Source organism: Enhydra lutris, unplaced genomic scaffold, assembly GCF_002288905.1.
Source record: "Enhydra lutris kenyoni isolate GAN:26980312 unplaced genomic scaffold, ASM228890v2 scaffoldscaffold41, whole genome shotgun sequence".
In the NCBI taxonomy this organism is placed as follows: domain Eukaryota; kingdom Metazoa; phylum Chordata; class Mammalia; order Carnivora; family Mustelidae; genus Enhydra; species Enhydra lutris.
This window is the reverse complement of record NW_019154125.1, coordinates 13792290-13806653: the sequence shown is the minus strand read 5'-3', so window position 1 is coordinate 13806653 and position 14364 is coordinate 13792290. Positions and strand designations below refer to the sequence as shown.

General features: G+C 39.3%; 1 protein-coding gene across 2 annotated transcripts in view; it reads right to left on the bottom strand.

Moving 5' to 3' along the window:
- LOC111155420 (ST18, C2H2C-type zinc finger) overlaps window positions 1–14364 on the bottom strand; it is a 112973-nt gene that overhangs the window by 30042 nt on the left and 68567 nt on the right. Inside the window, exons 13-14 of one of the 2 annotated variants that reach the window (XM_022515563.1) lie at window positions 13652–13863; window positions 4923–5168 (exon numbers count right to left, since the gene is read on the bottom strand). In XM_022515563.1, the coding sequence (XP_022371271.1) occupies window positions 4923–5168; window positions 13652–13863 (458 nt within the window). The remainder of the gene's footprint in view (window positions 1–4922; window positions 5169–13651; window positions 13864–14364) is intronic. The other variant, XM_022515564.1, reaches the window with a different exon arrangement.

Genomic DNA, 14364 nt, shown 5'->3' with positions numbered 1-14364 from the left:
GGGATGTTGAAAGAAATCAATAATTACAAAAATTTAAGTTATTGTTGTAACTAAAACATATATAAAAATAATGCTTACAAAATATATGGTATTTAATTTGGCGTAGTAACATGTGGTAATGTTTTAAAAGGGTAATTTCACTGGATATGAGCTTTTAAATATTTTGTGGGTTCTTATAAAAACTATGGACTCATATTAATGCAATTACATTATGAAATAATTATCTTTTTCCCTTTTCTTTGCTGAGCATCCTACCCCAAGAAACCTGCAGAGAGCATATGTACTAAAATACAGGTGACCATCACTGGAAGAATTTTTATTTTGTTACACTATCACTGTACATTAGATAAATTTTTAAATAACACCCAGTAAAAAATAAGCCAATGTCATTTGGAAGAATTTTTTCAAATTTAAAAATATAATTTAAAAAATAATAATTTTATCTTGTGGCTATGTAAGAGAGAATTTGGCATATATACGTTGTGTTTGGAAAGTATACGGATGCAATGAAATTCTTTTAATGTACAGATGGAAGTTTATATTGATTTCAGTAAAGACCAGAACATAATGGTAACATGAATAACAGATAATAGCATCTGGCACTTTTAACATTTTAAGCCCTGAAATCTTTGGAGAACTGACAGTTGAATGGAACTGACAGCCCTAGTTATTTCTCAGCACTTTCCTTTCGAGATTTTTTGAGCTTTTTCCAGATTCAGGATTTTTTTTTTTTTAGAGGGCATCTGGACAGGCTATTTCACTGAGAGAGACAGACAATATTTTCTGAAAATTACCACCAAAATTAAGCAACTGTTGTGCATATGAACTAGATAACAATGAATTAGAAATAATCGTTCCATTTCTGGTTGTGTGTGTGTGTGTGTGTGTACGTGTATGAGTATCGTGTGGGGTAAGGGTGGAGGTGCCAGTGGGAAGGACAGAGTGTCAGATCAGGAGCTGACTACCACCCAGTCTTCAAATATTCATGGTATATTGCTTGGGCCAAGTGCAGCCTCCAAGTGGGCTCATTGGAAAAAACAGGCACGGGCCACTTCCTGTGATTAGTTTGTGTGGTTATGTCCTACAGATTACGGTCAAGGGAGGTTTGGTCCTGCTTCCCTGGGAGCATTGTTGGGTCCCCCACACCTCACCAAACACCATTTCTTCTTCCTTCTCTTCTTCCCTTCTCTTTCTAATTGTCCTCAATATTCCCTTGTTGTTGCCACTTTTTGATGGGCTGTTTGATCTTTTCCTTCTCTCCATTCTCTCCCTTCTCCTCGTTCTTCATTTGGGCTTCCGCCCAAGCCCATTTCTTGATTTCTATAGGACCAAAGACTAACAACCTCCTTGAGCCTCAATTTTCTCCTCCAAAACTTTGACAATAATCCCGCTTTTCATGACTGTTAGGATAATGAGACACTGTGTGTAAAGATCCCTTATCTTTATTCTTACTGAACTCAGTGTCCCTCTGCTACCTTCACAACAAGGACGTTGAATACAATCTATTTTTTCAAAATAGTAACTATCAAGTATCACAGTTTTCATTTATAAGAGTCAGAACAGGGTGATAAATACTGTCTATTTATAGATTAGCTCACCACAGACACAAAGAAGGAAGGCACAAAGGCACAAAGAAGGAAGGGTGAGGCGCTATCTTAGGGAGGTACAGTGCTGCAGAAGCACTTTTTGTGTGAGGGTGTCCCCATAAGGTAGAGTTTCCCCAAGCAATGAGTCATTCATGGTCAGATCACTGTGATAACAAAAATTAAGCTTAAAAAATATTTGGTCAGGATGCCTGAATGGCTCAGTTCGTGGGACTCTTGATCTAGGTTCAGGTTGTGATCTCAAGGTACTGAGATTAAGCCCTGCATGGGGCTCTATGCTGGGAATGGAGCCTGCTTAAGATTCTCTCTTTCCCTTTCCTTCTGCCCCTCCCCCAAATCTGGAACAGGCATACTCTCTCCAAAAACAAATAAAAACAAAACAACAACAACAAAACAATTTGTCAACTCAAACCTAGGGCAAGCACCTTGACTCTAGGAACTCACTTAGCATCTTCAAAGTCCTCTTTTGTCATTCTTAGTGACATCGAATCTCCACATTCTCCATTCCAGATTTCAGAATGTTTAGGTTGCAAACTGTAGCAGGAAAAGTCTGTACTGTCAGACCTGAAGTAAGTAAGCCATTCTGAAAAGAGCAGAAATCTAATCTAACCAAATCCGTTTTTCCCAGGAATTTGCTGGGAAATAAAACACTGTCACAGATATATAAGCATTAGAATAAGAACATACTCCAGTTGAATTTATGAAGCTGCTAAGATGAATCCAGATGTTTTTTGGAATTACACACACACAAAAAAATGAGATTGGAAATAAAGAAGCTATTTGTTATGGGACGTCATTTTCTGGCTATCTGAGTGGTAAGAGGTATAGCTAAGGAAGTTCTTGAGGTACTTACTAGACCTCCAAATGGGAGGAGGGTCTCAGAATATGAGTACATTTTTGTCATTCTTGTGAGGCCAAAAATTATAACCAAGATAAAACAACATAAGAGACCTTAAATGAAAACAAGAACCCACTTAACACAAATTTGCTTCATTACCATTCAGGACTGAATCAGTATGCCTGACATTGGAAAGAAGATTTCTGGTGATTTTTGACCATGGTCCATTTATGGCAGTCATAGGGTGGGGACAGAAAGTCTAAGTCTAAGCACATGACACTGAGATCTCCCAAACAAGGTGGGTTTTATCCTAGTGGGATTCATCTGAGAATAGGAGCACAGTTATGCTTACTTTGTAAATACAGTCCTTCATGTGACAAGAGACTTCTACTGAACCCACATCAACAGATCTTCTAACTAGGATTAGGTTTCCTTTTGGTGGTGTAGAGTGGGATATGCTGGGATATGCCATGATCGCATTGACTATTGGACTAGCTGAGGATGAAGCAGTTTTATGAATGAGAGGGTATTCCCTTTCTCTAAACCTGGCTTCTACAGAGTGGGATTGGATCAACAATCTTGATCTCATCGTGATTGTGCTTCTCAACAACTTACACTGCTTCCTTACCTCCATTTCAGACCAGTTTTGCAAAATGATCAGTTCATGTGAATACTGACAGATCTCCAGATCATAAAAATAAACAGCAGTTAAGCATAACTTCTGTTACTTTTGCACAAGTCCAAAATGGCAGGGGGGAATGTGGTGGAGGGAAGAAGTACGTGTTTGCCCATCTGTGGTCATCACCTAAGGTAAACCAGCTACTAATACTTTGCAGGTATTAGTTTTATAATAATCAGAGTCAAACATACATTATTTCTAGAAATTGTTCTTCTAAAATAGCATTATGATAGGTTAACGAAGACCATCCCTAAATACTTGAAGCAGATTTTGTAAAGCCAAGCAGAATAAAATGAGTAAGACTGTATGGCAGAATCTAGTCAGAAAGTGCTGTTGTATGGATTCCCCTCCCACTTCTTTGTGATGGTGTGGCTGGTGGTAACACAGAGCCTGCCTCAGATCCTGGGGGATCCTCCAGGAACCCATCCCTGACCACTGTACATAGGGTTGGCATTCCTCCCCCCGCCCCATCATTGTGTGCCTGCTAGTGCTATTCCATTTGTCACTGTATTTGTTCACCTGCCAGTGTCCCCACCAGACTGAGCATACTTGTGTGGGAAGTTTGTCCCATTTGATGCTGCAACCTTGGGACCTATGTTACTGCCTGGACATGGAGATGCCAGCAAAAGTGTTCTGAAGGAAGCAAGGAAGGAGGGAGGGAGTGAAGGAAGGAAGGAGGAAAGGAAAGGAAAAGGGAAGGGAGAGAGGGAGGGAAAGAAAGGATAAAGGAAGGAGAGAAAGAAGGAAGAAGGGAGCAAAGAAGGAAGGAAAGAAGGAAGGAAAGGAGGGAGGAAGGGAGGAAGGAAAAAAGAAAGGAAAGAAGGAAGGAAGGAAGGAAGGAAGGGGAATTGGAGAAACAACCCAATCTTGTGATCACTATTGTTTCTGTCAACTTATGCTCTGAGATGTTAAAGCATATGCTAAAATCAAATTAGTTTCCCCCCGCCCAAAATTTCTGAACTTCAAAGAGATGAAAAAAGTGGTGCACCCTTCCAAAGACAGTGGCTGTTTTATTTCTTTAAACATATCAACCAGCAAATATCAACAACTTTCCTGACAAACAGCAAAGCAAAATGAATCACTACTGTCACAATTAGGGTCACATTTGCAAAGACATAGAATCTAAATAGTGGAGGTTTCTGGCCATGAATCCTTTTGGATGACACTAAGTCATGGCTAATCAGTCTAGGCCAGGTGGCTCAAACTATGGAGATAAAGGCTTGATGGACGTGCACAGCCACAACATCTAGCTACTCCAAAGATAACCAAATACACAAATGCATCTCCTTGACTTTGGGATTGATACAACTTAGACATGACTCAAATACCTCAGCCAAAGGCTCTATATGTAGATATGCTTACATAGTTCCTTCACGAAACCAAGGAAAACAATTTGACATGATTCTTACTCATCCCTGATTCTATTTCATTTTCTATCCTCTGGTTCAGAAAGAGTTAACAAGTTGGCATTTCAGTGTTGAGGGATACGTTGCACCTTCCAGGCTGCCATATCTGAAGGGGTGGCTAATATAATCTCTCATGCAGTGCACACAACTGCAGCCCTAATGGGGATCAAATTCACTACAGTGACATCATTTTAGGCAAGTGACAGGAAAAGCTGGATTCATTTATCAGTTTCTGATGAAATTGAAGATCACCACTTTACCAAAATCTAAAACATGGTACAGAATTGTGTATTATCTAAACAGGAATATGAAAAATAATGCAGGAGGAAAAAGCCGAGAATACTCTCTAATCATGCTCTCTCTTAAACTTAGTGATTGACATATTGAAACAATACCTCTTTCTCCTCCTCTGTCTTCCCATGAGTTTTGCTATAGTTGATAGGAGTATCCCAGCCCTCTTGATCACAGACAGCCTGATAGAATGCTGCATTGACCAAAATGCTGCTTGTTTTGAATGGGGAAGAGGAAGGAGTTGGAATAGAAGTGTTAGAGGAAGTTAAGGGTGCAGCTTTGTCCAGGATTCGATTTTTTTTCAGGCTTAAGTCCAATGTGCCATTTTCATCCACTTCTATCTCGGCTCCCTGGTATACAATAGGAAACAGAAAAACATTTAAACAGTTTGCAGTTATAGCCTAGCCATGTGGGGCTTTTAAGGGATAATTTTAAATGCAAGCTTTTATGTAAGTATATCTGATTTAAAATCTAGCTTTCTGATTTGCTTTGGTTAATGTTCAATTCTTAGGCAGACTTTTAAAAGCAGCACCATTAGTGAGCTTCATGTTTCTGGGTTAAACAAAGTAAAGCCTAATATAAATAAGATGTTCCAAATGCTAAATGTATTGGCTAACCCTGTTTTATATATTTTTTTGAAGTTTAGCTTTAAATCTCCTTTTCTGGCTTGCAGAATTATCACTCTCAATTCATCATTTATAGCATTAACACTTGAGTTTATAAAAAGGCACAGCACTACTTCCCAGCTCACCCCCCCCAATACAGTATTAATTTAATGTGAATATATGCAAAAATAACCAGCTGCAAGAGAATTTGTTATTGGGATATTAGAGTAATACGGATGTGACCTTTTCCTCTGGGTTACTTGAATCAGAAAAGCTTTGTTTACTTGAAGGGGGGCTGGTGCGGCAGAGGCAGACAGGGCAAACTGTTGTTGATTCTGGGGGCCTTCAGGAGCAGGTGCCAACAGGCCTATTTGGGGGTAAGTTGTACAGTGAAACTTCAGAACAAAGTTGATTCTTTTCCAGACACTTTGTATGATACTTAAAACTCACTATACCTCACGGCATTTCTCCTTGGGATAGCTTTGGCTGTCTTTTGTTGCTGTTGTTGCTGTTGTAGTAGTTTAAGGTACAAAACCCAACAACTGCCCACGTGCTCTGGATTTTCCAAAGGATACACGCCAAAGGATGGCTCCTGTGCTGTCACCAATGGTGAGCACTGCCACGCAATAGGACTCAGAACGCGGGAAGAGCTCGCTTGTCTTTTTCTTAAATGGGTCAGATAAATACCTCTCCGTATTTTCGCTGTCATCCATCAAGTCACAATTAAATCTTGGACAACATCTCTGCTCTTTTTCCTTTTGGCTGGCAAAGCAGGAGTCTCTTTGAATACGTTAGCAAGATCCCTAACGCATATGGTAGCCAGTTACTTCCCCACGGGGAATTTATTTTAACTCCCCATTTACACTCTGCCTTCCCTCTCCCCAACAGTTGTCGCTGAGGACTGAGGTGTGGGCCAATGTAGCTGAGCTCCAAAAGCTCACTGCTTGTACCTGATTTAGAAAACAAGGCACCTCTTCTGTTTGCTTGTTTCACCTGTAAAGTTCCTATTTTAAATCTCAGCCTCTGAGGTAGGTATGCTTTATTATATTTGTGGGAGGTAAATATACTTCTAATATGTTTGCACTAAGATGCTTTGGCTATATCTTTCTGTCCCTTTTAGTAAATAGTTTAATCTCCTGTGATAGTTTTAAGCCCTGAATTTGACAGTACAGCTTATCCGGGATAATAACTTAGTAACCACAACATCTTATGCCATCTGTATAATATCAAATACGTTTTTATACCAACATTAATAAACCTTAGTTACAAAAATCCAAGATATTAACCATATCAGTGCCATGTGCTCTCTCCGTGGTATAACAATGTATTCTGTCATGAGCACATCAAAATAATTCTTGGCTTCATAGCTGATATGTAACTATAGCAATGAAACAGAGCTATAGTAATGAAGTTTAATGGCCAATGTAAAGTAAAATGCTCAATATTGTAGTTGCTGACATTTTTCATTAAAAAAAATAAAAAACTTGGGTTAAGACTGCACAACCAACATTCACATAAAATTCCAGACCTCTGTGACAGATGGCTTAGGAAAAAGAAGCCATGTGACTGGGCTGCAGAGTTTTATAGTGCAAAACCCATAAATAGTGCAGATTCGATCTCCCTGAAAAAAATATCAACGATTCCAAGACAACACTAATATATGTTTTAGTTCTTGCCGAAAAGAATTCTAAATAGTAAACAAAAAAATTAGAGATTCTCGGAGTTGTTATGATTCTACATCTTGAGTAATCACGAGCTGATTGGGGGGAAAAATCACTCTTAATGTTTAAAAGAGGCGCTCTTGTATATCCCGCGCCCCAGCCGGCTGCTCTGAGCACCTGACTTGACAGGGAGAAAGCACGTTTGGGCAGCAGGGTACAGATGGGCTTTAAGTGAGCGCACAGATGCATTCAACAATTACACATAGTACCAGAGGAAGGGTCCCTTTCTGCCCATAGATGGGTGGATCACACGTTTACTGCATGGATTTTTTATTCAGATGTCAATAGACATCACTTCTCTCTGTGCTTGAAACTCTAAATGGCAGCACACAAAGGAGGGGGTGGTGGGAGAGGCCATAGGAGCAGGAGAGCATAACATTCAGCTGACATGGAGCCCCACTGCTGACTTCTAGCATTCTGATTTCTAAAAGCACCATTCGCCATTCTGGATCCTTATTTTAATCATTTAACTTAAAGGGTTTTTGTGAGGGTAGACATAAGTCCAATACTATTTACGTACTTGCCAAGTTAGGGCCAACATCAAGGACCATCACTTTCAGCCACTTTTGAGGTACCGATGCCATATATGATGTATTTATTAATTAAATTATTGAGAAGGCACTTATTGTCTTCAAGCCTCCATATTTTGGGGAAAAGAAAATTGAAAAATATATTATTCCTATCTTCAAGGAGCTTATCTCATACATAGAGGAGATTGTTAGTGAAAGATAATTTAATAAATAGAAATTATTATTCAAATGAAAGTTGAAATAATTATTTCTTATATAATCCTTATGTGTATCATAAACTGAGAAGTGATTCAGAGGTCTACCAATAGAGAAATGATTAATGAAATTATGCTGCATTTATTTAATGGCACATTATGCGACCAGTAAAATGATAATTATGAGGATTTTATTACAACAAGGAAAAGACATCTATTACGGAAAGCAGGAAACAACCTGGCATTCCTGTTTTGCCTACAACCAGGGGGAAAGGGTAGAAATTTGTTCCCTGAAGAACAAAAGGGAAAACACGGAAATTACTGTACTTGTATTTAAAAGATAGTCTTAAGGCCGGTCTCCAATATTTTCCAGACAAATGACAGCATAATAATGTTTTAACAATTAAAAATTAAACATTCAAAGATGGTAATGAAATAAAGTTAACTTTGCCTAAAAGTTCTACTGTGAAAATTGTTAACTTTCAAAACATAGATATAAGAAGACACCACTGTTTGCTGTATTTGTCAAGTTTTCTATTAACACAAGAGGGGATGACCGCTATCTTTTCCATTTTGACTTGGCTATCAGGAAGTACAAAAATTAAGTATCCCTCAGCTTAGGTTTCTGCTGTAATTAGCTTCTGGTTTTCATCCTCTGAGTCATGTTTTTTCTTTTGCTTCAGAGTGTTTCGTTTGGGGAGTATCTTTTCTGCACTGAAAGCTATCTGAAATATGTTTTTAAAATAAGCAGGGTATTAACAATAAAAAATGAAATTGAAGTATCTTATTCTTACCAAATAGTAATTGAGTACTAAAACAGTTAAGTTCAGAGTATAAACTTGTGAAACTTATGCAATATAAATAGAATGATGGAATTCAGGGGAGAAATCAGTGTCTGACGTAAGGTATGAAATTAAAATTAAATTTATAACCATTTTCCAAAAATCTTTGTCTAAGACTTGGAACCAAAGCAGTGAAAATTCTTAAGTTGGCCAGCAGTCTATATAAGACACGAAGATAAGATCTTTAAGAACATAAGAAGTTGGACAGGTATGAATTAAAACTTCTGTTCCAACAGTTACAGTTATGCCAGTCAGAGAAAATTATTTAATATCTCCGTACTACTATTTCTTCACCTGCTAAATGGGATGATATCTTCTTTACAAAGTTTCTGGAAGAATTAAAAAGAATATAAACAAGGTGCTTCTTTACAGTGCCTGGCTCTTTGTAGGTATTCAATAAGTGACAACTTATAATAAAAATAATTTGATTGGGTTTTCAAATGCTTAAAGAGACATCCCTATGCTACTGTATGCAGAGGTAAAGAGAGAATTACTAAATATATACACACATATCAGTTGGTTCCTTGTGATCTCCGACCCAGGTCTCTAATAACATTTCATTCAGAATATATGGTATAATCTGACATGATATTAAAGTTACTGAAAAAAGCTGCTTTTGAATTCTAACCATCCCAAGAGCCATCAGGCTATTTCTGATATCCGGCAGCAAGGATGGTGAAATGTTATCATGTTGTTTCTAGGCTTTATTCAAGCACAAAACAGACTTTGAACTTTAAACATTTCAAGCAAGTGTCAGTTTTTTGTTTTCTTTTAAGGCACACTGTGCATATGCCACTTTGTCTAAACAGGTGGGGAAAACACCAAAACAAACAACAGAATGCTTGGCAAGCAGAAGTGATCAGGATAAAGATAGACCATGTGCGTGATCCTACCTCTGTTGCTGAGGGTAGGAGGAAGGAAGGAAACGGGGAGTGTCTCTGACACTGGCACGTGCTCTCAGGGGCCGGAGGACAGCCTTCAGCACACCCAGCAAACCCAGGATGCTCATTCTATGCCTGCCGCCTGTTTCTACTGAATGCTGTGTTCATAACAGCAGCAACGGTGGCCAGACGGAAGGGGGGAGGGTTTGAAGCTGTGGCCCATGAACGTTTTACAAACTCATATTAATTCCAAATTAAAATGAAGGACATTATACCAATCTTAGAACCAATAAAAGTACTAGTTTCAAGAGAGGGCTCATACTTCAAATTACCCTAAACCATTATATTGATATTGATATATATTGATATTGATAAACCTAATATTGATATTACTAATTTTTTCTTCTGATTTGATTCCTCAGAGATACTTAAAGCAACATACAGATGATTTTGGTGGTGTAGATGTATTGTGTACATGTTGGATTGTATTTTTTTTTAAGATTTTATTCATTTATTTGACAGACAGAGATCACAAGTAGGCAGAGAGGCAGGCAGAGAGAGGGGGAAACAGGCTTTCAGCGGAGCAGAGAGCCCGATGCGGGGCTCGATCCCAGGACCCTGGGATCATGACCCGAGCCGAAGGCAGAGGCTTTAACGCACTGAGCCACCCAGAAGCCCTGTTGGATTGTATTTTAACAAACAAATAATTCTTTTTCACATCCACTTTGAGGATATGATGGACTCATTTGGGCAGTGGTGGGCAATGGTAGCACTGACTTTCTCAATTCAGTATTGGGAAAGGGTCCATGAAGGAAGTGCTTTAGTGTTGGGTAGACAGTCAGGTGGGGCTAGGAAACTTCGGAAAGAGAAGAACACTGTGGAATATCCTTATTGTCCCACATTGTTTTTAGACTGTGTGGGAACTCAAAGTTGTTTTGCCTCTCTGAAGACAGCCCCTGCTCCCATTATTCTCTATAAGAATAGGGATTTTATAAATCATGAATTTAGATTTCTCACTAAATTTGGACTCAGTTGCAGGTAGCACAAGAAGTATCTGGATTAGCCCCAACAGGTGGATATGGAGGCAATTTAAAGGTTAGTGTCCTTTGGCTTGATTTTAAAAAAAACGTTGTGCCTACATGTGACAGCCTGATCTATAATTTGTTCTCCTACTGGGCTCTGTAAGAAATGTCAGAGAAACGCATTCCGTCAAAGAAAGGACTGCATGGAGGCAGAAGGAAAAGGAGAAATCTGCCCTCATTTCTCTGGGTTCTGATCAAAACCACCCCTGCCTCCCCTGGACATTAGAAACATTACCTATGAAAACACAGTTCTTTACCTGGAACAACCATTTCTTTTTTTCTGCTTCAGCCAAAATCTCCTTGAAGGGACGGGTCTGTGGCAGGATCTAACATGTGTCTTGGGAAGTCCAAATCTCATAGACCATTTGGTGAGTAGAGCTAAGAGTCCATCTGCCAGAATATCTCTCTATACATCAAAAAATGCTTCTACACTCAGCTGTAGAAGTCAATAGGGAAAATTCATACATCTCTATATTCTTCTTTCTAAATAAGGAGCTCAAGAGATCTATGGATTTTGGCTAGTGGAAATAAACATACTAACCACCATGGAGGAAAAAAATCAAATCATAGTGGGTAGAGAATCAGGCTAGTATTCAACAGGGGAAGATCGTTTATATATAGTTAATCCTATATTAAGTGAAGGGCAAAAAGGAAATGCAACACTGAATAGAAATGGCCTACATTGGGCACTGTTTGATCAGAGGCCATTTTTCAGGGTTAATTACTTTGGCTTTTTCTCATTTTTGCTACAATAATTATTTTTTGTGGTTTAAGCAATTTATGAGGTTCTCCTTTATATTCAGAATATAAGATCCAGCTAGAACAGAATTCTGTAGATTGTTACAGTTGTGTGAGAATATGCGCCTGGAAGGAGAATTCTGCACAAAACGACACTGTAGGGTGCCATATTTATCCTCTTTTAACCACCACTATGTCAAATGAGATCATTTTGGTAGGAACATGGCTTTTTAAACTGCTGATGTAACAAACTCCTTCTAAAAGTCTATTGGTACACTCTGTGTCTCTTCCATCCTCCTCCTCATGTCCACGATTTGGCTTCTGCAGTTCAGACTTGGGTTGGCTGTTTGGAGGCCGAGACCCACAGGGCAGGCAGTTCCTGTCACCCTGGGCGGGAGTATCCGCTCCATAGAGCAACTCCAGCACACAGCATGCTCCCAATAGGAGTGTGAGAATAGATGCACAAGTCAATTACTTGGATTTTTAGAATGTGCCAACTTAACATTCACATTTCTGACCAGAAGGTATTCAAGAAAAGAACAAATCATATACTGATAAGGGAAAATACTCTCAATCTTTGGTCATCTTTGTTTGATTCATTGTTTCGCTCCAGCAACTACTAGAACATGAAAAATGTGAAGGTTAAGGGCAGAATTCCGAAAAACAAACAAACAAATCTGCCTGTGCAGATAGAAAGCACTCATTCCACAATAATTTAAATAGTGCTAATCATTATAATAGTGGTCCTTTTATTCTCAAAGGACAGCCTTAACAAACAAATCATATAAAGTGTAAGAAGGAAGATACTTTAGTATTACCCCAACTAGCTGCCTATTAGAATGTGCCTTTAAAAAGGAGGAATGTATTCAGGTTTTAACAAAATGAATAAAAATAAACCAAAGTAGCATTGCAAAGCACCCTAAATCCTTCATTGATGTAAATAATGTCTGACCTGAATTCCTTTGAATTTGGAAAGGTGGGTATTTTCTTTATAATTTTCAGAGGATGCGTTTTTCTTTGTTTAAGAACCTCATTTGTTTAAAAATTGTTTTTGAGTGGTTTTTGGCCACCAACTCTTCCTGGGGCTTACTTGGCTCAGATTTGTCCAGAAGCTAATTCTGATTCTTCTGTCAAATGCTCTATGGCACCGCATTCCCTGCTCTCCTGAAGGCCTGGCACAGCACAGGTGAGCAGCTGACCACACCAGGGATGGGGCCGTGCTTGCAGGGAAAAAGAGAGCTATCGACTCTAAATCGCCTGAGTTTCAGGGTTAGGGTTTAATGCAGGAGATCTCCCACTTAAAGCAAGGGGAAAATCTCTTTTCCAGATAAGCCTGGGCACTTTATTTCAGTGGGCTTCAGCCATCTAGGTAGGAAAATGATTTCTTTTCACTGAGTCTTTTGTGTCGATGGGAGTTACAGGCTCTGGGTGAATGCGGTTGCAACTTCTACCCTCCCTCTGAGGATCTGAGGATTGCTGCTACTCCGTAGCCTGATAAGCCTCTCCTCCTCCAAAGGGGACACATGGAGGATCTTTGTTTTTTGTCGTCATCAAGGTATCAAAAACACGGTTGTCTCCCTCATTGTTAGTCAGGGAGGAGAGGTTTATTAGAGAAATGTGATTAATTTCATCGGCCTCATAAACTTTACAGAATTTGATTCTGGATTTGAATGCCCTGAGTTCTCAAAAGTACCCCTGAACCATCTCTTGTTAACTTAGCGTATCCCCCTTTAATTCAGTGTCCTTTGAGGAGACGGCAGCAACTGAGAGTATCTTGTGTCATAAAATCATAACGTGTGCAATAAGAAATCTCATGAGTCCATTTTGCAACTGTTTGACAAGCCACCGTGTGGTCAAACATTTCCTATCATCTTTGACTTGCAGACAGCAAAAAGCTTCCATTGTTCGGTTTGATTTTAAAGGCAAGCCTCTTTCTTGTGTGCCAAAGTCCCCAACACAAAGGTAGGTTTGATAGCTATAAACCTCCCCAGCCAGGCTCCATCACTCACTTCTCCCCAGGCTTTGGTATACCGCCTTCAAGAACACACTCCTTCACTCCTTCTGGAAGCCACAAAACTCATCCTTGTCAATGCTCCTCTGAGTCTCTTCCTAAGACGAGGAAGGGATGTGCTTTAGGGATGGGGAGCGGCATGGTAGTGAATGTGGTTAGGAACATGAAAGGCAGTTTATTCTCACGGTTCAGTCACTGGCCCACCCTCCGGGCTCTTGGACTGGCCTACCTTGGCATGCAGACTCTGTGGTTTGTTGGAGAGGATGTCTGCAGCTTCCCTGCAGCGGGTGGAAAGGTTCAGGATGGCAGCAGCTGCTGCTATGTGGGTGTCTTCACTACATTGACCGTAGCTATAAGAGCTGGCACGGCAAGGGCTCTGTGTGTGGGCGCCTGCACTAGGCAGTCGATTAGGAAATTTCCCTGGATTTGAAAACTGCTTTGCTGTTGAAGAGAGATTTGATTAGCAATTGCATGTACGTGTTTTAGTCATTAAATAGATTTGCTTTAGAGATATAACTTCTTACATTAAAATACGTTAAGAATAAATTTAAACATGATCCATTATCCATTGGTACACTCAGTGAAGGTTATTGAGATTGGTTTTCACAGTAGTTCACAGATCGAATGAGGTGATGACTGGGGAAGAATGTCTATTCTCTTAATATTTTTCGTATTTATGCTTCTTATGGTAAAAATTTTATAACTAATGTTATGGGACAGGTGCACTGGCAGCATTCGTGGCAAAAATTATGGATTAAAACTACACTGGCAAAATCTGTCAGGGACTACAGAGGCTTAAGACTTGGACATCTATGAACTGTGCATGTGTGAAGACCAGTAATTCCAGTAGCAAAAAAAAAAAAAAAAAAAAAAAAAAAGGTGCACCCTTTCAACATTTGTTTTCACAATAACAATTTATATTTAGACATAGAATTGTATTTT